Raw genomic sequence first — 25,493 nt, 5'->3', positions numbered from 1 at the left:
CTCAATAAGCAGGGTTTTCTGTCTAATGCTGTTCCATTGCCCAGGTTGCCAACAAAACAGCAATTCGATTTTAAATATTATGTATTAGTAACTTTTTCATAAAACAAAGGACTGGAAAAATACATTTTTAAGAATTTCTTAGCACTGAAGCAAAAAATGTAGAAGATCTGGCAACCCGCAGACTGATAACATGCAGGAAGTAAAACAACATTTCACTTTCATTTTAGGTTTCTACACATCAACTGAAAAGGTAAGATATGTTTGCATTTCATTTAAAAGAATGTTTGTATAAAAGGCTTTAAACAACCAAAAACTGGTTTAAAGACAATTAAAAGCTTAATAAGTATTCCTTTAAATCTTAAGGATCCATGTTAAATGTCTAAATATATTGACATATGCTTGAAACACTTTTCTCCACTCGCACTCTAAGACAAAACCCACAATCTGCACAGAAAATTAAGAAAGGGTCATCTTTCAAGATATCAAACTTTTCAGGAAATTGTAAGGCATTATTTATTGATCATGTCCCTTGAAACACGCATTATTACTTGTTTTACTTTTACCTTCTGGTCGACGCTACAGAGCACTGCGCACCAGAACAGCCCAACACAGAAACAGTTTCTTCCCTCAGGCAATCCATCTCATGAACACTTGATGATAATAATTGTGAAACCCACATCACTACTTGCAATACACTTTTATACACATATACACTTATTTAACAACACACTTTACATGCCAATTTGCAAACAGCTGCACATATAACGTTGTATATAGTAATAAACATGTATATACACTTGTAAATCTGTATATTTGCACTCACTACTTCTATTTTTTTTTTAAATATATTTATTATCTGTTTTTTGTCCTGTCTCTGTAATCCTGTTCCACTGTAGAAGCTCTGTCACGAAAACAAATTCCTCGTATGTGTGAACATACCTGGAAATAAAGCTCTTTCTGATTCTGATTATTATGACACTATATATCTCACTATATTCTCATAACTGACACTGTCATGATGTTACTGTTAACATTTCTGTTAATTGCTTGCACATTTATCTAATATAGATAAAAGATCCAACACAATTGTTTTTATAAACTATAAATATAGTAACACTTTATTTTGATGGTCCATTTGAGTGATAGGAGACTGTCTGCTTAATATCTGTTGATACTGCTCCTTTAACAGACATTTAACTGACTATAAGAAACTTTGCAAGCACATGTCAACTTACACTAACTCTAACCCCAACCTAACAGTCTATTTATAATCTAATGAGAATTAGTTGGCATGTAAATGCAATGTAACTTAAATTCAACAAACGGACCATCAAAATAAAGTGTGACCGACAAAATAATGTCATTATTTAATGAACAGGACAAAAAGATGTCATAACAAAGAACACTGAAAACTCCCTCAACATCTGATTCAAGTGAGTTTTACATGTAATGCTTTTATATTTAGTTAAGTTTTAAATTATTATTTACTGTACATCAAGCCTTCAACTTTGATAAACAAAAATGCAACTTTTTGACAGTTATTAAATTACTAAATCTAACTATTTTAACTACTTTTATAGGGAAAATGCCTGAAATTAAAATTATTCTGATTGGGGGTCGAGATCTGAGGACAATAGAAGCGAGTGGAAAAAGTTTGACAGGAAACATCATTCTGGGCAGAGATGCTTTTGAAGTTGGAAGAAGAACTGCCCGGTGTGTTAAAGCAGAGGGAGAGATACATGGTAGACATGTGACTGTGGTTGACACCCCAGGCTGGTGGTGGCATTACCCTGTGAAAGATACTCCAAAATTTGACATGATGGAAATTATGAAAAGCCCAACACTGTGTTCCCCTGGACCTCACGCCTTCCTTCTGGTCATTCCTGTAGATAATGTGTTTCCACAAGTCTATAGAATGGCCATGGAAGGACATATGGAGTTTTTGTCAGAAAACGTTTGGAAACACATTATAGTGCTGTTCAGCTGCATATCTCCACACGATGATGGATCTTTAAAAAAACATTGGAGAAACTGGCCAGACCTGCAACTGGTTCTGAGAAAGTGTCAGAACCGGTATCATGTTCTTAATATTACAGACAGGGATGACTGCTCTCAAGTGATCACTCTGCTGGAAAAAATTGAGGAAATGGTAGCACAAAACAATCCCAATTACTTTGAAATTAGCAAAAGTGTGTCAATGGAGGATGAGAGAGAGAGAATGAAAAAGGAAAAGGTCAAACAGAGAATCCTTGCTGTCAAGAATCGAAGGACAGAACTACAGGCACGCATTAAAGGTAAGACCATGTTGCATGATAAAGATATAACAAAACTGACTTCAGTATTTGAGAAAATTGACTCGGGAGTAACCAACCTTGCCAGCAGCCTGCATACTTTAGTTCCAACCAGCTTTAATACATTTGCCTAAATAGTTAAGCTGCATTAACATTAACTGAGTAATTATGTTAATGCAGTAATGCATTACTATGTCAACATTATCCGCACCTAAATGATCCGCATTCTTATAATCATGATTAAAAAAAATTTTATAATTATGATGTGGCATAAAAAAAACTTTTTCTATGGAGTGTGAAGATAAGCTGGTTTGGGTGCGTTTGATTTAAATCTGGGTTGAAGCTCATCAAGATAGTTCGCTCTTCTGTTAAACACACAGAAAAAAAGACATTATTAAAAATGCTGGTTGATGGAACCAATTAGTTACCAGAGTAGGGACAAATATTTCAATAATATTGCAAAAATAATATTTAAAAAATGTAGCAATTTTAATTTTTCTGTGTTCAACAGAAAAAATAAACTCAAATAGGTTTTGAACAAGTGAAGGTTGAGTAAATAAAAAAAAATTCACTTTTGGGTGAACTATCCCTTTAAAATTGCAGGGCAGATAAACAAAGGGAACAGGTTTATACCCCAGCTCTTTAAGTAACATCTTGTATTATCACTTTGAAATTAATCCTTTGCATTGTTTCATTTTATAAAAGTTGATATGCTTCATAAGTTGGAAACTCTGCCCAGCAAACAGCATCTACAATTATTTTGCGTAAAATACTTAGTGTGAAAAGAACAGCTTTTTTCTGACAAGAGCCAGGGTCAAAACAAAAGTATATCTATATTACTGATAAAAAGAAACTTCCATCATTCTCTATACAACCATCACCATTGATACTGTGATGTCAGGGGGCTCCTGTGCTATTACGGTCAAAATACATTGAAAGTCATCTGGACAACAAAGATGAAACTATCATATAGATGGAGGTGAAAAAAAGCACCTCAACGGCTGCATTTTTGACAGTTTTAGCGAAACATGGGGATTCAGCTGATGATCTAGTCAGTACATACAGTTAAAGTCAGAATTATTAGCCCCCCTTTGAATTTTTTTTTCTTTTTAAAATATTTCCCAAATGATGTTTAACCGAGCAAGGAAATTTTTACAGTACGTCTGAAAATATTTTTTCTTCTGGAGAAAGTCTTATTTGTTTTATTTCAGATAGAATAAAAGCAGTTTTTATTTTTTTTTAAAAACTTTAAGGTCAAAATTATTAGCCCCTTTAAGCAAATTTTTTTCAATAGTCTACTGAACAAACCATCGTTATACCGTACAATAACTGCAAATGTATTGCTAGTGGGTTGCTAAAAAAGCAAGCAGCTAGACTGTAGAATGTGCAGAAGGGAATTTAATGAAATTATTCACAAACATATCAATACATTTACCAGCTTTACAATTACAGAGGGAGCAAGCCATCAGTAAATTAATACAAGAAATAGAGTGATCATCCTCAGAGATCTACTTCCTCCAACAAGAGGTGTAAAAGCTGGTCGGCTCCTCAGAAAGAAATCTAACACTATATAAAACAAGGTCAAAAAGATATGCATGTTCCATCATACCTTTTGGACATTAGACTATTTAATGAAAATAACATGGGCTGTCAATAAATAGTATTTGTAAGTTGCTATTTAACCATTTTGATCTTTGATGTGGGGATGCTATTTGTGTGTGAATAGCTGGATGTAGAAATATGTTTTTTGTTTGCTTATTTGTGAAGCTCTTTCATTTTATTTAGCATTTTCTTGATATTTTGTATTGTATGTGCATTTGTATGTAATTTCTGCAATAATTAAATCTTGGCATTGCTATGCAGAAAACTAATAAATCTTATTCCTTAACTTATATAAAACATTGTATATGAAATGTACATGAAAATATGTTTAATCTGTAAAAGAGTCATTATGTATTATGAATTATGTTTCAGCTGAGGACCAACATCTCACTGATATACAGATTGTAATACTTGGAGCATCATGGGCTGCACGGAGCTCTGCAGGGAACCTCATTCTGGGCAAAACAGCTTTTAAAGTTGGCAAATTGAGAACAACAGTATGTGAAGTTAGGCATGCTGAAGTGCTTGGAAAAGATCTGACAGTAGTTGATACTCCTGGCTGGTTCTGGGAAAATACTCTTGAAAAGACATCAGCAATTGATAAAATGGAGATTAGGCACAGTGTGCATCTTTGTCCTCCTGGTCCACATGCTATTCTGCTAACTGTACCCATTGCCACAACATTTAATAAATCCTACCAAACAGCTGTGGAAGAACACATGAGTCTTTTAGGGAAGGATGTGTGGAGCCATACATTTGTTTTATTCACCAGAGGAGACTGGCTTGGGGATACAACCATTGAGGAACGTATTGTAGAAGAAGGAGAGCATCTTGAGTGGCTAATGGAACGGTGTGGGTACAGATACCATGTTTTCAACTGTAAAAATCACACTGACAGCACACAAGTCAAAGAGCTCATTGAGAAGATTGAGGAAATGGTGATGGAAAATAATGGCTGCTGTTATGAGCCAGATGAAAAGAGCAATCCATCCACTGAGCTTCAGCTGAAGATGAAGAAAGCCAAAAAAGATACAAAGAAAAGGTTCAGACAAAAACATATCCTTCAAGAGCTGCTCAAAGGTACACACTTGATATACAGTGCTACTTGAACGTTTGTGAACCCCTTGCTGAATTGGTGGACAAAATAAGAGAGATTTTTTATTATGTAGTACAGTATCTTTTATATAAATAATGTTTATATCTACTTCACAATAAATAAATAAATAAATAACCTCCAGTAAAATTTTGTGACTATTGAAAGACTAAAACACAACTAATATATATATATATATAAATGCTCACTGAGGCTCCAGAAGGAAACACAATGCACTAATTGCCAGGAGGTGAAAACATTTTGAATTTGAAGATCAAGGTAAGTATCTTCTGTTTTTTTTTCTGAATGACAGTAGATGCAGAAAAAGAGAAGAAAATATTTTTAAACTAAATATATTTTATTCTCAATGCATCATGTTTCCTTCTAAAGCATCAGTGAGCATTTTATCCTTTTTTAATAGCTGTGTTTGAGTCTCTCAGTTTGGAAAGATTAATCATAGAGGCACTGCTTCAAAGATACTGAACAATTGAAGAATCTGCAGAACATGGGAGTTTTTTTCTGAAGAAAACTATCATTTCATTATAATTTGAGCTGAATGTGTGATTCTGGAGGCAGAGACAGTCAAAAATAATGTGGGAGTCTGTAAGTTAATAGACGCTTTTTACATTTCCAGGTTTCTCAGTAGCGGAAATTGTCATAGTTAGGTAAGCTTAGAGTGCAGTGAATGGGAGAATACAACAAATATTTTTTTTACAATCCCATTTGCTGAAATAATAAACGAAAAGCTCCACGATGGCGTTATCAAGACTTTCAACAAAAGAAAAAAAATGTGTGAGACTAATAACGGTATAGCAAGAAGAGAGAATAATGTCAAATTTACTGTCCTGCCCACGAACGCTTTATTTTAAAATTTTTACACAAGCTGTTGTAATTTGATGCAAAGATGATTTAATGCATGTGTAACTACATATAAATGTTCATATATTTTTTTAATAATGTAAATAATAAAAACTTTCTAAGATTAGGTATGTTAATGACCAACCATTAAATTGTTATAACAGTCTTGTGAAAAGGGTCCATATAGGGTCCATAACTGTCCATAAATATATATATATTTTTGAAGATAATTAAAGTTTTTGAAAAAAATATAATCAAAAAGGCGGCAACACCAAAACTCCCAAAAATACCAATTTATTAAATTAAAAAGGCTAACACAAAGCGTGTAACATTTCGAGCACACTGGCTCTTCAACAGTCAGTTGCTGCCTTTTTGATTATATTTTTGTATCTGTTTAGATCAGGGCTGCCCAAACTCGGTCCTGGAAGGCTGGTGTCCTGCATAGTTTAGTTCCAACCCCAATTAGACACACCTGGGCTTGCCAATCAAGCTCTTACTAGATATGCTAGTAACGTCCTGGCAGGTGTGTTAAGGCAAGTTAGAGCTAAACTCTGCAGGACACCGGCCCTCCAGGACAGAGTTTGGACACCCCTGATTTAGAGTGATGTGTGTGCTTTTGTGCATTTTTCCTAATAAAGATTTTGAAAAAATATTAAAAAGATTATCTTGGTGAAGCAAAATGTACCTGCAATTCCAGAATGAACTATTATATGCAGTGTGTGTGTGTGTGTGTGTGTGTGTGTGTGTGTGCGTGTGTGTGTGTGTGCGTGTGTGTGTGTGTGTGTGTGTTACAATGTAACAATGCAACTTTTTATTTTCTCAGAAAGAGAAAAAAAACTATCAGAAATTAGGATTGTGCTTCTTGGGGGAGAAAGGGTTGGGAAAAGTACAACAGGAAACACTGTTATACAAGGACAACCTTTTGAAACAACTCTAGATGAGGTACATCATTTTTCATTCATTTTCCTTTGTCTTAGTCCCCTTATTTATCATTTTTGTTATCTTTAAAAACAAATTGCTGTTTAATAATTGGTATGCATGTAGATTACCATCTATAATGTGTCCAGGGATTTAAAGACCAGAGAAGAACAAGTCAATGTATAATGAAACAGGGGAAAGTTGAAGGATGTCACGTCTCTGTGGTGGACACACCAGGCTGGTCAGCATCCCATTTGGAAAACGCCAAAGAAATTTTACGCAGTGTGACAGTTTGTTCACCAGGGCCACATGCATTCCTGCTTGTGTTACCTCTGAGTGAGTGTTTTTCCAAAAAATCTGAACAAACAGTGATGGAGCTCATGAGCCTCTTTGGGCAGCATGTCTGGAAACATACTCTGATTATATTCTCTGGTTACTGGCTGAAGGACAGACCAGTTGAGCAGTACATTGCGTGTGAAGGAGAACCCTTGCAGAGCTTGATAAAAAAGTGTGGAAACAGATATTATGAACTAGACCATATGAGTCAAATCAAAAATCTGCTTAATAAGATTGAAATGATGGTGGCCAGAAACAGAGGAGAATACTTTACTATAGAAAAGGAAGAAAAGAAGTCATCCATGTCCGTCTTTCAGAAACCACTCACCGAGGAGGAGTGGAACAAACGTGAGGATGAACTCATAGAAAGGCTCTTGGAGGCTGCAGATATGGATCTGGAGGGAGAATTCAAGCAGCCAACAGGCAGACGACGGGGAAGCTTTAACTACATTATCCCTAGCAGTATGTTTCTGTTCATATGGTCAGCATAAATGGGTACACCCCTGACAGACCTCTCTCTCTCTTTAACACGCTTGGCTTTAAATTTTGCCGCCAATTGTAATGAAATTCTACATTACATTTTTACACTACACTAACAATCCTTTTATTTTCAGTGAGTGGAGATTCGTTGTCTGATAGCAGCAGTTCGATTGGAGTCGATGCTCTTAATCCTGCATTCAAAGTATTTCAATGGCTCTGGCATCCGAGAAATAAAGCAACATCATCCGGATATGAGACTGAGAGTACTACATCAAGTTCTCAGCATTCAAAAACAGAAGGTATCCATGATGACATTCCATTTCCACAAAACCATCCTAGTGACAATGGCACTCCAAAATGCACAAGAAACATAAGAGAACAAAAACATGCGAGATCATCTTCAATATAGAATCCAAATAAAATCCACCACTGTGCACACGTCCAATGTACTGTAAATCAGCGATGACAGGGTAAAATACCTCAATATGATCAGCTTAGCTCTAGTACTTTTGTCTACATTGCATTGCTGATTTTGCTGTGCCCTGCAGTATGGTATATACTGTATGAATGTATTTTTGCACCATTTGTGTAAGTATTATTTGTATTACCTTTTTTGAAAAATCTACTAAGTTCAAATAATAATGTATAAAGTGTTATGTGTCATATATTTGTTCGTATTTTGTTTGTAATGGCAATCTGTGTTCATTTTAACTACTGTACATAAACAAGCTATCGTCATAAAATTACTGAAGAACTTGCGTATGCAAAAGTACATTTCTAATCTGTATTTTATATCAATAATCCTTGAGCTTTAAAACACACTTTAGGCTGTTGGTGTTTTTGAGACCACAGCAATATACAGTCACCAGCCACCGTTTAAGGTACACCTGTCCAACTGAGATTGGCATCATGGATGTGTAGCCGACAAATATACAGCAACTGCTTGATGCTATCACATAAATGTAGACCAAAATCTCAGAGGAATATTTTCAGTACCTTGTAGAATCTATGCAATGAAAGATTAAGGCAGTTCTGAAGGCAAAAGGTGGTCCAACCTGATACTAGTAAGTTGAACCTAATAAAGTGATTGTTGAGTGTACATCATCATTCAGTGCTAAAATCAGCTTAACTATTATGTATTTTCACCATGGACTGGGATGTTAGGAATTGTTAGGAATGTTAGTGAAATAAATAAGATAATACTAAGGGGAAAAGACAGAAAACAAGCATGACTTACCCTGATAAGACACCCAGGACGAGGTTAAGCATGAAAAAGGAGCCGATGATGATGAGAGGGATGAAGTACAGCCAGTTCCAGGTGTTCCCAGCAGCATCATTGGTCTGTACAAAAACAAAGCAATGTTAGAGTAAAGCCCTTACATTCACATTCTAATACAATCTAATTCACACAGAAAATTGATCATTCTTATGATCATTACAATCCCAAACCTTAGGATAAATAAGCATTGTGTGTAGTATTGATGTACAATAATTTATACATGCATTAGCAAACTAAGGAAAGTAAAATAACAATAAATGTAAAACAAATGAAAAGCATTTTGTGATCAATTAGTTTACTCATTCTTATTGTTTGAGAGTGTTTTGTGTTTCTGTGTGACATGTATTTTGGCAAAGCCTCTAACTGTTATTAAAACCACTGACTAACTCAAAAAACGTAATTTTTTAAAAAGGAGAGAAGTTACTTGTTAATTAAGAAAACTTGGCAGAAATAGTGTTCACCCATGCTAAATCTTTCATGAACAGGTAAATTATTCAAACAAAACAAAGTAATCTGCTCAGTGATGGACCATGTCAATCACACAAGTTGACCTCATGTTAACAACATGTTAACACTTTTTTTTTGTTGGTGGTTTACAAGGACTCTCCATAGGTGTAAAGTATTTTATACTGTAAACAACACCTATTATATGGCCCTACCCCTACACCCAACCATCACATGAAACCCATAGCTAAATCTGAGGCCGAACTCACACTATGTACAGTTGCCTTGAACCGGGTTAAAGCACGCTTGTCTCCCCCGACGGCCCGCACTCACGCTTACATAATCAATGATGTGCTGTTCAGCTTAGCGCTCTCGTACAGCACAGTGGAGATTTCTTTAATTATTTAGTTTTAGTTGTTTGGGATGCAGTCACACACAGTCAAATAGTTCACCGAAGAGATCAGCCACTTTTAACGCTCATAAACAATTATAAAAGTCCTCGTGCTGCAGATATTAGGAGGTTAGCTAAAGGTGCAGCTGTCGTGCAGTGAGGGGTTTGCGTATTTAATAATCTACAAAAGTTTGCGTTCATTGTACAGTAAGATTGATTATTAAATCAATTTGAAACAGGCCCTTAAAAGTCACGTCTCGTCTTCAGTTTTGGGCTCAGGCCCAAGTGAACCACGCTCTGGCACACCTCTTCCGCGCCTGAGCCCGATTCAGAGCACTAACACTTCTCAAACAATCAGGGAAACGGGCCTGGATATGGTTCAGGTAGCATAGTGTGAGTGCGCCCTCAATGTGATAAGCGTTTTGAATCATGAGTACACAAGGCATGTGTTCACAAGGCATGTCCTTGTAAAAAATGTCCTTGTAAACCACCTTAAAGGATATGATAGTACAACTAGGTCATACCAAATTTCTGCAAACCACAAGTACAGTACACACACATACAAATGTCACAATGCGTTATAATGCATTTGATGCTACCTCAGAATTTGGCTTACTTCAGTGTTCTTAGAAGGGATCATAAATGCTACTTATATTTTATATTTTATAACAGTCTTTCCACCTAAAATACTTATCAGGATTTGACAGAGAGCAAATGCATTTTTCCAATATATCCTGTTATTCTTTTACATCCACACGTTTTACTCCCAACCTACATGTGCGTCCTCCTAAAAATAAATTCTGCTATAACTACAAAAAAAAGGTGAAAATTTGCATTGCCATCCAGAATTGAAATAAGTCAGCTTTTATGAATGACATTCAAGACATTTACAGGTACATTAAAGAAAAAGCACATCCCCACTGAACATGTCCTTTGTTGTCTACAGTATAGACCGTATGTCTCTGGGTTGGACCGTAAGGCTGCTGGGTTGCAAATGTTTCTGAGACCTACATGCAGTCAATTCACCCATAATCAAGCTACAGCGAGAGAAGCAGGAGGTATAAACTCTCATGAGAGATGACGTAAATCTGTGTGAAACAGTACCTAGGTTTAAACTCAGTATACCCACAGCAGCCCGTCAACACTCACTTATGCTGACCAAGGAGAAGCTTAGAGATTTACAATTCTCTATGTCAAAGCTATTCATCATTACAGAATGTCATGAGACAGGACGTAACTGTCTCAGTATGCAAACAAAACCTGAAAAGACATGATGTACCAAAACAAACCACATTATGTTGCATTACATTTGTAAGGTACTAGAGCAGGGCTATTCAATTGGTGATTTGATTCAGCCCTCTAAATAGTGTCACCAAGACATCAAAAGTAATTTTAGTTCAATCAAAAAAACGGCCACTATAGTTATAAAGTGATGTGCGTCTGATCAATACAGCACAAGCTGCATCATGATGCGGTGGCTGGCAGCACCGTTTGAAGGCACAACCTCATCATCCGGTTCCTCAGAGGAGCTAGACGACCCCGCCCCCCCTTTCATGCCCTCTTGGGATCTCGCCCTCGTTCTCACGAGCATGCGCACAGATCCATTTGAACCACTCGACTCAATATCTTTAAGATTCTGTCCCTGAAGACAGCTCTGCTGGTCCTGTTGGCATCAATTAAGAGGGTTGCGGAACTGGAGGCACTTTCTTTCAGTGACTCGTGCCCAGCCTGGATATGTGCCCAAGGTTATTACCACACCACATAAGGACCAGATAGTGAGCCTGCAAGCGCTGCCCACGGAGGAGGCAGACCCAGCCCTTTCATTTCTGTGTCCAGTTCGTGCTTTGCAAATTTACGTGGACAGCACTCAGAGATCATCTGAGCAGCTCTTCGCCTGTTATGGGATCGGCAGAAGGGTAGTGCCGTATCTAAACAGAGGTTGGCTCACTGGAAAGTGGATGCCATCTCCCTCGCTTGCCAAAGCCAGGGCGAGCCGTGTCCCCCAGGAGTTCGAGCACACTCCTCTTGGGCGCGTGCACGCGGCACCTCTCTAACAGACATCTGTAGAGCTGTGGGCTGGGTGACACCTAACACATATGCAAGGTTTTATAACCTGCGAGTGGGGCGGGTTTCCTCAAGGGTATTAGTTAACCCTTGGTTATTGAGGAAACAACTCGGTGAAGGTATTGTAACACACTTGCTGCGCCATTCTACCTAACACGGTGATACGTGTGCTTAATCCACTCTGTCAGTAAAGTTACCCGCTTGGCGAACCCAGCAGAGATTCCTCTGAGGCCGCCAGCATCTGACTCAGCAGAGGAGTCAGGCGCTGGCCCGTTACATTGTAGGTCTGCCCGCTGGTCAGCCTGTTTTCTGGGTATAGGTGCCCGCTATGTGCGATCCCCGCTGGCGATCCCATATGCTTAAACAGCAACGGTGCAGTCCCCCCTCACAGGTGGACCCTCAACGCTAACCATCTTATATTCGTATGTGTACACCCCCGTCTCAGGGCTAGTCCATATGCTCTTTGCCACCAGGTCTCCCCACTTGGGTAGCAGGTGGCTTACGCAGCTTCCTCCCTACTGTGACTGCACGCTTTCCCAATGTACTGTCATATTAAATTCCTTGAAATTATCTAGACACATTGCGGCTCCTGAAAAATATATCTAAATCCATAAATCTTCTGTTGAAGTGGTATAAGTAAGGGCCAGGCAAGACATTGGAAGACCGCGGCTCTGGTGATGCAGGTGTGTTCACGCTCTCTTTTGACTTGCAGCCTCTCATCGGAGGCGAAGGTAGGGTTCAATCATTATGGCGTTTTCCATACATTTCCCCATTATGGAAGCTTTTCCACATAGTTGTGCTTTTTTTCCTCATGCTTTAGTTGTCTGTCTCAAATCTCAGTTACATGACTTAACCAACTCCCCAATTGGCCAAACCAAAAATCAGCCCTTAAAAAACATCTCACCTGCTTAAAGTGAAGTTTTACTGGGAAACAAGAAGAGCAAAATCTCATAGACATGAATGAGTTTTAAAAAGAGCCGTCAGTGGAATACAGTAAACTCTGACTAATGCATTTTTTTCCAAACAGAAGTCAATCATTTCTGCTACATGAAGCATATCTGAGATAGGCCAATAACAACATATGTTCAAAGTCCAGAGCTACTTAACAAACAGCAACAGACAGAAAATGTGCAGCCAAGCAGGTCTCTCGCTTTATACATTCACTTTATCACATTGCAAGCACTGGTTGCTTTCCATTGTAACAGTCTCAAAAGAACTATTATGATTAACATCCAGAAAAAAAAAACAAGAGACAAAAATGGCAACACTGAAAGCAAAGATTTTTTTCATGCACACACACAACATTTGATATTATTACAGTAATGGTTGTTAAACTGAAGAGAAAACTACTAATCATAGTTAGCATACTGCCCTTAATCTGTTTCGCTGTGACACTGCACTTTATCTTTTTGATCTACTACATCCTCAAAAGCTTTAGTAGCACTTCCTTAAAACACTGTTCAAACATACATCATTTACATAATCTATAAATTATCATAATGCTTTATTCAGCAGTATGCGCAGTCAACTGAATAAAGCGTCAGATCGAGTAAAATGTCACATTTACTGTAAGCCCTTACAGGGACACTATATTATCAGCTATTCACCTATGATGATCATATATCTTTTTCTTAATCTCCCTCTCCTGCCAAGATGAGAAAATAATAAAGTGACTGAGTTGAATTCAGAAATTTGAGAGTAGATAGGACAATTTAATGTATTATTTATTTGAATTATTTGCCACACTTGACTGAAACTGCATAATATGATGATCTATACACATGAATAAGCTCTTTAAAATGCTAAAAGTGTTTCAACTGCACTGTAAGCCATCAACTGATGGAAAAGACATTATATATATGCATATTTCCAATTTGCTGAAATATGACGTTATTTTCCATCATTTGATCTTCATTCATGATTTCTGTTGCCGCACCTTTTACTAACTAATGAATAAAATCGATTGGCTTAATTTTAATATGGTACAGTATGATTATTGTCACGATCACCAGCGATCTAACCACCACAGATCGCTGGAATACATTCACATTCACACAAACTACAAATCCGCCATTTCATGGACTACATATTCAGTCATGCAACACACACACACACCTGCTCCAAGTGTCCACTGATTAGACTTTCACAGCTGATCCTGGTTTTGGACTGATTACTGCACTACATATACAACACACTAACACACAGTTGTTGCTCAGTCTTGTTTACTGTTTATGTGACACTACAACGAGTTTTCCTTTGTCTTGTTTGCTGTGTTTTTGATTCTTGCCTCATGTCTTTGTTTTATCCTGTTTGTTGCCTGCCTTCTGACCAATCTGCCTGTTATTTTGGCTACGACTCTGGATTGCCCCTACGGATACAGATACGAACATCTGTTTGCCCCTGTGTTGACCATTGCTTGCCTGACCATTATAATAAACCTGGATTTGGATCTGCACCCCTGTTGTCAGCGTCACTTCCCCGTTACAACTATAGTGCATTTGGATACTGTTAAACTGAATTAAATACATGTATTTCTATTTATGCATATTTTCACTTCTACTGTAAATAACTAGTTATATAACAACATTTCAGCAGCTGAAAACATCAAAGCAAATATATATATTTTCTAATTTAAATTAAATGACTTCAGACGGCTGGAATCACTGAGCAAAACAAAGATGTTTAATTAGAATGTCTCCAATTGTTCACTTGGACATGTTTTTGCTGGATTGACAATCCTGATTTCTATTTTTTAAGCAATCATTCATTTTGATGGAGATTGTTTAGGAGTCACACACTAATGTGTTTTCATTTTAAAACACACGTTTTGTTACGGTAACACCTGGCTTCCACACACTAGCATCTCCATCTCTCAAAACAGAGCAAAATGAAACGCGTTTTTATTTATGCTTGTGTTCTGTTTCGGTATAGATGGACTGAATCGCAAACTTTTGAAAACCGAGGCCTGGCTATCTACAGTCACTTTCTGATTGGTCTTCTGGCCTATTGTGTATCATTCTCTGATTCGTCAAGCCCTTTCATCTGACCATTACAAAACCGATAGGTCAAAGTCAATTTATTTAAAGAGCACATTTTACACAGCCAACAGGCTAACCAAAGTGCTTTACCGCAGCAACATTTAAAAACATCAAAGAAAATGCAATACTGCAATATTAATAGGCTAAAGAAAATAGTTTTAAGCAGGGATTTAAGAAAAGACAGAGATGGGGCTTTTCTAATCTAGACAGCACTTGCACAATTGCAGATATATGAAAATATGAGCATGTTCCATGAGTGTGAATGGTTACTTATCATGCATTTTAGTTTAAATTACTGCTTTCATTCTAAAATGCAAGTTTTAAAACAAAAATGCACTAGTGTAAATGGCACCTTAGTCTATGCTATTTTCTGTAGATCACAAGCTTTGATTTCAAATTATACCATGAATTCAAAAAATGCAAGTCATTTTGACAAATATTAATATGACATGAAAATCTCTGTAACACCCCCTGTTAGTAAAGTACAATTTAACTAACTGATTATCAAATAAATGTCATGATTTATGGGATTAATAAATAAAATTATTTTTATTTCAGAGTTGTTGTTTTTTTCTGTGTGACTGAAAAAAAATGTGCATCGCTTTTCAAAAAGGGGTATGAGAAAGCAGGTTGAAAGCCCAAATAGATTCAGTGTTACATGCATCCAAATATGACTGAACTTCATCCAGCTCCAAATAGTCTATATTTAAAGATGTTTAATGAGCTCAGGGATGAATCTGACAGCCCAGGACGGCTGGCAGGGTCAAGGTGCAGAGGCCTGGTGACTCAGCATGCAGTAATAAAGCCAAAAATGCTGATTACACTAAAACACACATTCACATGCAAACACTGGATTCTGGAATTACCTGACAGCTGCTGACTGACTATACATTTTAGCATAACTTAAGACTTAACACATGGTCAAACAAAAGGGTACAGACCACATACTGTCTCAGTTCACTTTACTACAGGCCCGGTGGGAGTTGACTGTTTTAAAGACAAATTAACATTACAAATACTTGACCAGAGGGCAGATCTTAGCATAATTAAAGAAGCTGCATGTAAGACAACATTAATATGATTTCATAATCACCACAAAGAGGTATAATTTAATCCAAAATTACACAAGACCTGCCACAAGAATAATTTTATTGCAAACTCCGATTGTCAGAAGCAGTGAAAGTCTTAATTTACATGCCATTCTAATGCACTTTCTTAATTAAGCAGTTGAAAATTACAAAATAATGTTACATCAGGAACAGAAGAAAGTCTGACAACAAGGATTTATTGAACAAATACAAATAAGTGCAAATGAAATGATTAAATCTTTAACTGTAACCTAACAGAATGTGATTTTAAGTGTATTTGGTTTCCTAAATCATAATGGATAACTGTCAATCAATTAGACAATATTAACATATTTTAGCTTTATTTAATTATTTTATTTTATTTATTATTTTATTTAATTTTTTATATTTTATTTAATTTAAATTTATTTTTAATTTAATTTAATTTAATTTAATTTAATTTAATTTAATTTAATTTAATTTAATTTAATTTAATTTAATTATTTATTTTATTTAATATTTAATATTTAATTTAATTTAATTTAATTTAATTTAATTTAATTTAATTTAATTTAATTTAATTTAATTTTATTTTATTTTATTTTATTTTATTTTATTTTATTTTTAATATTATTGTATTTTATTGTATTTTATTTTATTTAATGTGCCTGGTCAATTAATAATTTTTCTGAAGAAAAAAAAAAAAAGAGTCAATAAATAAATTTAAAAATGACTATACTACTACTTTTTACAGAAAACACACACTTAAATGAGAACTATCTTGTTTGGCATATTTAGATCAAGAATAATTTGCTGGCATATTTAAAGATCACAGTGCAGCCATAAAATAATGAATAAAAAGTAGAAAAAGTTAGTAATCATTAAAAAAATTTATACAATTTACTATGAATAACTTTAAATATTTTTAAAGTATACGTAGATCAGAAAACGTATGTTTCATTTGTACTTTATATCTGTTACACTAAAATGTATTTTCGCTACATTTATTTGAAACATTAAAATAATACTTTAATTTTGGCCCTGAAACATTTAAACCTTTAAAATAAAGCTTGATCTGTAAATAAACAAATAAATTAAACACTTTTCTCATCACCATCATCATCATCTTTTCAACAGGTAGTGTTGCTCCACAACAGGGGATCTGACCAGAATCCCCAAACAAGCGTGACACAGCAGTGGTAATTAAGCAGAAAGCGATTAATCTCTAGCACAGCGAGAGTGTAATAAAACTAACAGGCATGAAATGAGGACTGCCATGTCATTATCCGACGACTCCTCCTCCGCTGGCTTATTTGGGCCAGAGATCATTATAAGAGGGTATATGTATACCAGTGGAGCTACTTGGGTTGAGAAACTCACACTCAACTCCAGCCTTCCTCCTAGCTACAATTATAGGATCTTTACATGCACACCAGTTTACTTAAACTCACAGAAATCAGTAATTACCTGAAAAATCTAAATAACGTGTTGTCCCAGCCTACATACAAAGCAATAACTCAGTGCAAGTAAGCCACGTTTACAGCACCTTATTAATAAATCAGTTTGTCTTTCCATACAGATGAAAAATCATTTCTAAAATCTAACTTCAACATGTTTGACAACATTAAAAACTGACAATGAGTATTTCTACATGTTGCAACGTACACAATCCTGCACAAAATGAACACACATATTTTTATCATTTATTTGGGTCAAGAAAGTATCTGAATTTGTGCCATTTCCTCTTTCATTACTACAAAATGTTTGCTACCTATGAGCTTAAATCTATGCTAAGAATAAGAATTAAGGTCTTCCTCTCACATATTGCTACGAATGAGGTTTGGCAACGAAGGAGTTCCAAGCGCAGCTTTATTTATACAATGTAAAACCCAACGTTCAACTTTATCTAATGAAATGAGTGTAGTTAACTCAAAATTTACTGAAAGTTAATTCTACTCATTTGAGAAGAGGTTTGAACTCAGTGTTGAAGGTAATGAGTTAATTAAATACCTCATTACTTCAACTTAAATGGTGTAAGTTCACAGTACTCATATGGATTAGTTTTTTAACTTAAATGGTTTGTTGCAATCGGTTTCCCCAAACAGTTTGAGTAGCCTTAACTTATTGGGTTTTACAGTACTCAATTGGTTTGCATTCTCTTCATTTATTTGGTTTTACTGTGCTCAAATTGGTTTGTTTACTCAAATGGATTAAGTTCACAGTACTCATTAGCATTAGTTTTGGAACTTAAATGGTTTGTTGCAATCGGTTTTCTCAAACGGTTTGAGTTACCTTAACTTTTTGGGTTTTACAGTGTAAAGAATGGTAAGCAGGTGTCAAAACAGGAGCAAACCAACAATGTAAAGGGTAATCCAAAAAGGGTAAACCCAGAAAACAGGCAAAGGTCGAGGCAGGTGGCAAACAATCATAAAACAAAAACCATCTGAATTCAAAACAGGCAGGACAAAACATAAAACACTAGAAAAGCCACAACAAGAAACACACTCTTCAACAATGAAGGTTTGTGAGTGTGGTGCTTAAAGAGAGTCTGTGTAATGTCCTGAGCTGTGTCAGTGTAATCAGTAACCAGATTGACAACAGCTGTAGATGGTTGATTGGCTTGATGCACGATGGGAAGTGTAGTCTGGTTGAATGGGTGGTGAAGTGTACATTTAACTGGAGTGCACTCTAGTGAATTTGGTGGATACTTCAGCTAATACTTGTGACATGTCACACTTCAATAATACGATTTATTAACCAAACCTAGGTTGATGCATTTCCTGCTAGGAGAAATCAGCTTAACGGGCAAAAATCTAGCTGTGGTGATCGATATATTCACAATTTATTCACTTCACTTCATGCTTAAGCAATTTTTGACCTACAAAGGAAAATGGATTTACATGTTTACATTACCATGTGTATCAGTGGCTTATTAAAGTGACAGTGCAGCCAAAAAAAGTTCTTCACCATTTTCTCACACTCAAGTGGTTGAAAACTTGCATCAATTTCTTTTTTCTGTTGAACACAAAACAAGACATTCGACAGGTTAAAGGGATAGTTCACCAAAAAATAAAAATCCTGTTATTATTTGCTATCATTATCCTCCACTTGTTCCAAATCTGTTTGAGATTTTTCCCAGATAGCAAAATCTATCTGGCCCACCTCTGGGCCATAGCATATGTTCTGGCTCACTATACACTCGAGTCCATTAAAGTCAGAAGGGTTTCGAAGAGTTGGCACAGCTCTGCATCAATATATTCTCACTGATGCCGATAGTGCCACATTTTAGCCAGTCGGCCCAAAAGTGCTTGAAATCTGGGTTTCTACAGTTGAACACAAAGGAAAATAAACAGAAAAAATGTTTTGAAAAGCATCCAATGGCTTCCGTAGTATTTCTGTTCCTATTATTGATTTCAAAGGCTGCTGGTTTCCAACATTCTTAAGGATGTCTTGTTTTGTGTTCAACAGAAGAAAGAAATTCATATTCATAAAACCATGAATAAAACCTATTCATATAAACAGTTTTTGTTAATGATGAAAAACTTTTCATTTTCAGGGTGAGCTATCCCTTTAAGAACGTAAACACACTCAATGTGAAACTCAATCGACATGACCATTTGTGTCTATGTAGGATTTCAATCTTACTGACTCTATATTCAAGAGTCATGGTTTTCATGGTGGAACATTTGGAATATGAAGGCAAGAATTTATGCATATAATCCATTACAGACAATCCCATTATTCCATTGTGCCGTTCCATCACAGCGCCATAAAGACATCAATCCGACCAGTCACATTTCAGCTACTCTGACATGCAATCTGGGAAATGGAGAGCTGCTTTAACTCTTATTTCATGATGTTGTCCATCATGCAGTCCAACCCTAAAGTGCAACTTAAAAAACAGTACATCACACTATATCTTCCAGAGAGAAAAAAGTATACAGAATACCAGTTTAGTAAAAGAAGCGGTTGGTTTTATAATGCTTCTCCAATACATTTTGAACTGGCCTGAATTGAGAACAGACATAACTCCTTAGAAATATAAGCCCTTTTTAAGATCATTTTTAAAAACTATATAGAGATTTATTTCTGAATAAAAGCAGCAAAAAAAAAAAAAACAGCAGTTAGTTTACCAAAAATTTAATTGTAGATAAATAAATATTGATTGATTGATTGATTGATTGGTCCACCCAAAAAAAGCTGCTTGTTGAAACGATGCATTTAAATTGAGTTTAAACAACACAATTCTTAAGTTTTTTTGGATAACTTAATTGTTTTATGTTCAATCAAGAGATTCCAGTTTCTAATTGATTTGACTGATTGATTGATTGATTGATTGATTGATTGATTGACTGATTGATTGATTGATTGATTGATTGATTGATTGATTGATTGATTGATTGATTGATTGATTGATTGATTGATTGATTGATTGATTGATTGATTGATCATCACTATTATTATTATTAGATTTGTGATAGCATTGGTATAAAACAAACACTAAATCAGTAATAAATGTTAAAATGTTATCATTTTCCTGCAAGTGTTCATTTATTTATTGCTGTCTTGGAATATCCCGTTTCATTACAGTTACTTAATGATAAAAGTAATTAATAAATTACCTAAATTAATTAATATATTAATAAATTAATATTATATCAAAATAAAAACTATATAATAAATGTATTAATTAGCTAATTATTTAATTTATTATGCATGTAAAATATTTTATAATCATAGATTCAAGTTACACTATAATTTTTTTTTATTATTATTATTATTATTTTAATGAGTGTTGCATAATTGGTTAAATCACAGTGCAGATGATTATTTTTGCTAAATCAATTTGACATTAGAAAAAAAAAACATTAAAAAAAACTACACCGTAAAAAATTTTAAGCGAGTACAAAAAAACACAATCCTTATTTTCTTTTGCTTTTTCTTGTTCACTCAACTTTTGAAAAGCTGCACTGACCTAAAATTATTTGTCAGTAATACAAAATTTTTTTAGTTGGGTTAACATATGATTATTAGTTTTCTGGAGAGGTGAACAACTCTGTAACAAAACTTTTTAAGTTGTGCCAACTGAACATTTGTTGTCTGCAGAACTGGAATAAAACAAAAACTACTGTTAACAAAACATTTATAAGACACAGAATTAGAAACGGGACTGAAGGCAAAAAAATTAAAAAAATGATGAACAAGACATTGATATGACATTAATGTTATTATTGGTGTTACTATTATTTTTATTATTATTATTTTTGCCAAACCAACAAAAAAAGCCCAAGTAATTTCAACTTTCTTCAAGTTGGATTTTTTTTACAGTGTATATAGAGTAAAAAACAGCACACAATGGTTACTATTTATCTACAAGATGGAAGAAAACTTCAAACTTGCTTCTGCCTCGCTGTTGAGAAATGGCACTCGTGCGGGTGTAACTTACGGGAAAGATCTAAGACTTATGATGAACAATATATATGTTGATTTACTCTCTATTTGTCACCAATTATAGCTCTTTGCTTGTCACTGCAGAGGGATTAGGAACTGCACTGAGCCACTTCATAAACGAGCCAGACTCTGTGAAATAGAACTGAAACCCTTGGGCTAAAGGGAAGGCTTTCACTACAAGCTCCAGTAGTTACAAATTGGCAATAAAATGATGAAGCTGGCTACGGTCTCTCAGAGACGTGTTTTTATAGTGTGCTGAGAACAAAAGGTGGTTTTGAAAGGCCCTGTAGAAAGCCTGAGGGTCCACCAGTGCAGTTCGTGTGGTCCTCAAGCCTCAATGTTAATAACATACAGTAGTCTGTTCACATACTGTACACACAGGCCATGTTAAATCTTTATCATATGTAGTAAGAAAACCATTTCAATTAGCTTTTTGCAATATTTGGTTTCAGTATGTTTTAGTTTATCCACTTTGTAAAATTGATTATCTGCATGTGACAGATTCTCTAAAATTGCAACATTTAGTAAGAGTTATAATATGGCATCTATAAGAAGAGTTTGAAAATTGCAAATGATAAAGAAAATGATTAGTTGCATTCTTTATGCAAGTAATTCAAAGACTTAATTAATAATTTAAAAATGTATTTGTGAGCGACAAGGTAAACTTTTTTTTTAAAGCAAGAAGAGTCCCGGCTGGGTCAGTTGACATTTCTGTGTGGAGTTTGCATGTTCTCCCCATGTTTGTGTGGGTTTCCTGAGGGTGCTCTGGTTTCTCCCACAGTCCAAAGACACGTGATAGAAATGAACTGAATAAACTAAATTGGCAATAGTGTATGCGTGTAAATGTGAGAGTGTATGGGGTTTCCGCTGTGGTTAATTCTGCTGTGGGAACCCCTGATGAATAAAGGGACTAAGCCGAAGAAAAATTAATGAATAATTTATTTGTGACAAAATTACGTATAATAATTTAAAGAAAATAGCTTGCTAAATTATACGAAAACCTTGAGAGCGTCTGGAATAATTTAAATTGCAAAACTAAAACACCTTTTCCAGCAAATTTCTAACAGTTAAGAGGGAAAAATAAATCATATAAGCCGAAATATATTATATATTATATAAATATATTATGCAGGCCCGGATTGGCTAATCGGGAGGACAGGGAGTATTCCTGGTGGGCTGGTCCATTTTTTTTTCGCCCCGAGGGCCGATGTCCCTAACTGCCTGCACTCGCACTTTTTATTATTTATTTATTCATTTGACCATAGCCTCGCTCGTTTTATTCATTATTTTACCGTAGCTCCACTCTTTTTATTTATTTTCTCGCAGCCCCATGAGCAGAATGCAGCGTGCAGGTTAATGATGACGTAATTATAATTCGACTCCCCAACAGCGGCACCTTGCTCAAAAAAAAAATTATTTGTTAAGAGATACGCAAGAGATAAAAATTAATAATAAAAAGCGCAAAGGTGACGCTGAACAGGCCAGAATTAAAAAAGCTGAGTACATTTTTCATTAAAACCAGCGGCAGCGAGAGTACAACAACACGATGAAACGGCCGGCAAGTTAACATTAAGCTAGTTAGGAGCAGTGCAAAACAACGATGTCTGCAAACCACCGTTTATGTGCTGGACTTTTTCCTTGTACTGTAGCTCTTCAGCAGCAGCAGCAGCCTCTAGTCCAGTTTGCTGCTAACAGTGAAGTACCAGGCCCCGTAACGTTACCAAGCACCAGTCATGAGCCCAACACACTAGAATGGGAAAGTAGGATTGTCATTAAGTGAATATAAGACTTCAAATGATTTATATTAATATTAATGAATATTACACCTGCTCAATGAAAAATGAACGAATACTGTAATAAATGTTTAACTAAATGTTTGTTCATGTTAGTAAATACACTAACTAATGGACCATTATTTTAAAGTGTTAACCAAATGTGAACATTTCAGCTCTGCAAATAAAAATCTATTTAATTTCATATTGAAATAAAATGATAGGCAAGAAACTGCTAAAAATATAACAATAGCGTTTTACTTATTAAATTGCAACTCTAATATCAGCATTTCAACAGTTCATTTAACAGATTACATAACAGTCAGGCTATTAGAATAAAACAGCAGCGAGGCGGCTCACTGGGTTTTGGACCAGAGCTCATGTGTTAGAAAGTAGGTGGGTGAAAGTGAGAAAAAAAAAGAGGCTATCAGTATAACTAGCAGCTCTCTGCATATGACAGGAGCATGTTGGCAGCGTACAGTTTGAGTTCAGCTTAGCATAATTCTCCTCTTAGTCAGTGGCGATGTGGGAACAGGGTGGCATATGCTGCCCCGCGCCGCGTTCTGGCAGCCTGGCGCTCTGCTCACATTTGTAAACTGTGAGGAGGAGAAGAGGAGCAGGTGAAACTACAGCAGTCTGTCTCTTCTGTCACTCAGCATGGGTTTACACTATCATCCCTGCAAGCGCTATTGATACCGTAACAACTATGCCAGCATCACTGTGAAAGTGATGTCTCTATAATGACTGACCTGTGGTAGAAACAGATGGCCTTGGCAGGGAAACTGTCAAGATTCCTGCATTTCAGAAATGTTCTTTTGCATGTTTAAAGTCCCCGTGACATCAAAATAAAGTTGTGTAGATGTTACTATCAGTATGTTAGTCTTAAGGATATCTATAAGATGGTGTGCTCCAAAACAGTAACAAAATTTGCATTACAAAGATATAATCATTCAAAGCTTGCCGTTTGTCACTTCCGGCTAAATGGATTAAAAAAAAAGTGATGTCATACGTTATACATCAAATCCTCTGACCAATCAAATGCTCTCAAGTATGTGACAGGTCCCGTCCTCACTTCTCATTTGCTTTGCATTTGATGTGCTTGAGCTCAACCGATCAAGTGCTGTGATAAAAACAAAACGCTATTGGCTGATTTTAAAGGGGGAGGAGCTACTCCATGTCCCGCCCTGTCTTGATGTTTCAGTTGAAGTTGTCACACATTGAACAAAACTGCACATATAAAAGCACTTCACGTGATTTTTAAAAGTCAATTAAAGTAAGCAAACTTCTTCCTGCTCTCTCTTCCACTTTGCATTCACTCCAGAGCCTGCATACACAGATTTTAGCATCTTTACAGATAGCTGGTCTCCTGAGTTCAACACTCAGACAAGCAGAACACAGACTGTCAGATGTTAAAACACAAATAAAAAAAACACCCACCAAATTCTGGAACAAAGAAAAACCTTGGAGATTACACAAACAATATTCCACATCAACATTCAAGACTGCGCATGTCTGTGAGTGCATCTGTGTTTCTGTGAGGTTGAGATAGTTTAGCTAAAAATGAACATATTTATACATGCATTCAATTAGGACTGTGCAATATATTGAAAACATTATCATTACTGCGATAATTGTATAAGCAGTATACGTATTGCAGGGGGGTGAGGTCCTCTAAAATTATTTTATGTGCCAAGCATTTGTACATTGCATGTGTAACAGAGGCCAGCTAGTAAAGTGCGGTGCAGATAAACCTCACTTCTCGGAACTCGAAGAGGTGCTCTAGCGACAGACACTAGGGGCCATGGTCTTTAGCCTCTTTGTTAGAGCGACCGACTCCTATGTGGAGAGTTGCCGGTTCGATCCCAGCTCGAAGCCGGTTGGGTTGTGTAGAACCGACAGGGGTTAAATTGGTGACGTGATCCGGATGGGAGTGAGGTTTAGGGGGGTGAGTGTAACAAAGGCCAGCTAGTGAAGTGCAGTGCAGGTAAACCTCACTCCTCTCAACCCGAAATGGTGCTCTAGCGACAGATGCTAGGGGCCATGGTCTTTAGCCTCCTTGTTAGAGTGACCGACTCCCATGCGGAGAGTTGCCGGTTTGATCCCAGCTCAGAGCGGGTTGGGTGCAGTAGGACCAGGCGGGGGTTACACATGCATTGGCTGTTTATCTAGATTTGACCAATCACATAGGCCTTACTATCTTTATACCTGTCTTCCCAGTAGATGCTATTATGCTATTGGCTAGATCGAGCGCAAAGGTGAACCCATAAAAAAAAATACTATTTAATAGAGACAAAAAAGGATTTTTTTATCATTCATATAGTTTTAAACTCGAAATAATTCCACCTTGACATAGGTTTTGATTTTTACTTGAATCCGATTGAATTAGATAGGAAAAAAAAAAATATATAT

The 25,493-nt window shown here is 36.0% G+C and overlaps 2 protein-coding genes across 2 annotated transcripts in view; one reads left to right on the top strand and one right to left on the bottom strand.

Moving 5' to 3' along the window:
* Positions 1-25,493, bottom strand: part of cacna1bb (calcium channel, voltage-dependent, N type, alpha 1B subunit, b) — a 262,630-nt gene that overhangs the window by 118,536 nt on the left and 118,601 nt on the right. The window contains exon 7 of the mRNA XM_056447143.1: positions 8,816-8,919. Coding sequence (XP_056303118.1) covers positions 8,816-8,919 — 104 coding nt within the window. The remainder of the gene's footprint in view (positions 1-8,815; positions 8,920-25,493) is intronic.
* LOC130215231 (GTPase IMAP family member 8) lies at positions 194-8,245 on the top strand. Its single transcript, XM_056447144.1, has 6 exons — positions 194-250; positions 1,581-2,294; positions 4,266-4,973; positions 6,668-6,786; positions 6,912-7,560; positions 7,713-8,245. The coding sequence occupies exons 2-6, from the start codon at positions 1,586-1,588 to the stop codon at positions 7,985-7,987; spliced, it is 2,460 nt and encodes an 819-aa protein (XP_056303119.1). The 5' UTR covers positions 194-250; positions 1,581-1,585; the 3' UTR covers positions 7,988-8,245.

Source organism: Danio aesculapii, chromosome 21, assembly GCF_903798145.1.
Source record: "Danio aesculapii chromosome 21, fDanAes4.1, whole genome shotgun sequence".
NCBI classification, from domain to species: Eukaryota; Metazoa; Chordata; class Actinopteri; order Cypriniformes; family Danionidae; genus Danio; species Danio aesculapii.
Note: the sequence above shows the minus strand (reverse complement) of the source record. Positions and strands in the feature narration are given on the sequence as shown.

Coding starts and splice junctions, on each gene's coding strand:
- LOC130215231 (XM_056447144.1), top strand. CDS start 1,586: ATGCCTGAAATTAAAATTATTCTGATTGGGGGTCGAGATCTGAGGACA. Junction 4,974..6,667: donor CCTTCAAGAGCTGCTCAAAG/GTACACACTTGA, acceptor TTATTTTCTCAG/AAAGAGAAAAAAAACTATCA. Junction 7,561..7,712: donor TAACTACATTATCCCTAGCA/GTATGTTTCTGT, acceptor TTTTATTTTCAG/TGAGTGGAGATTCGTTGTCT.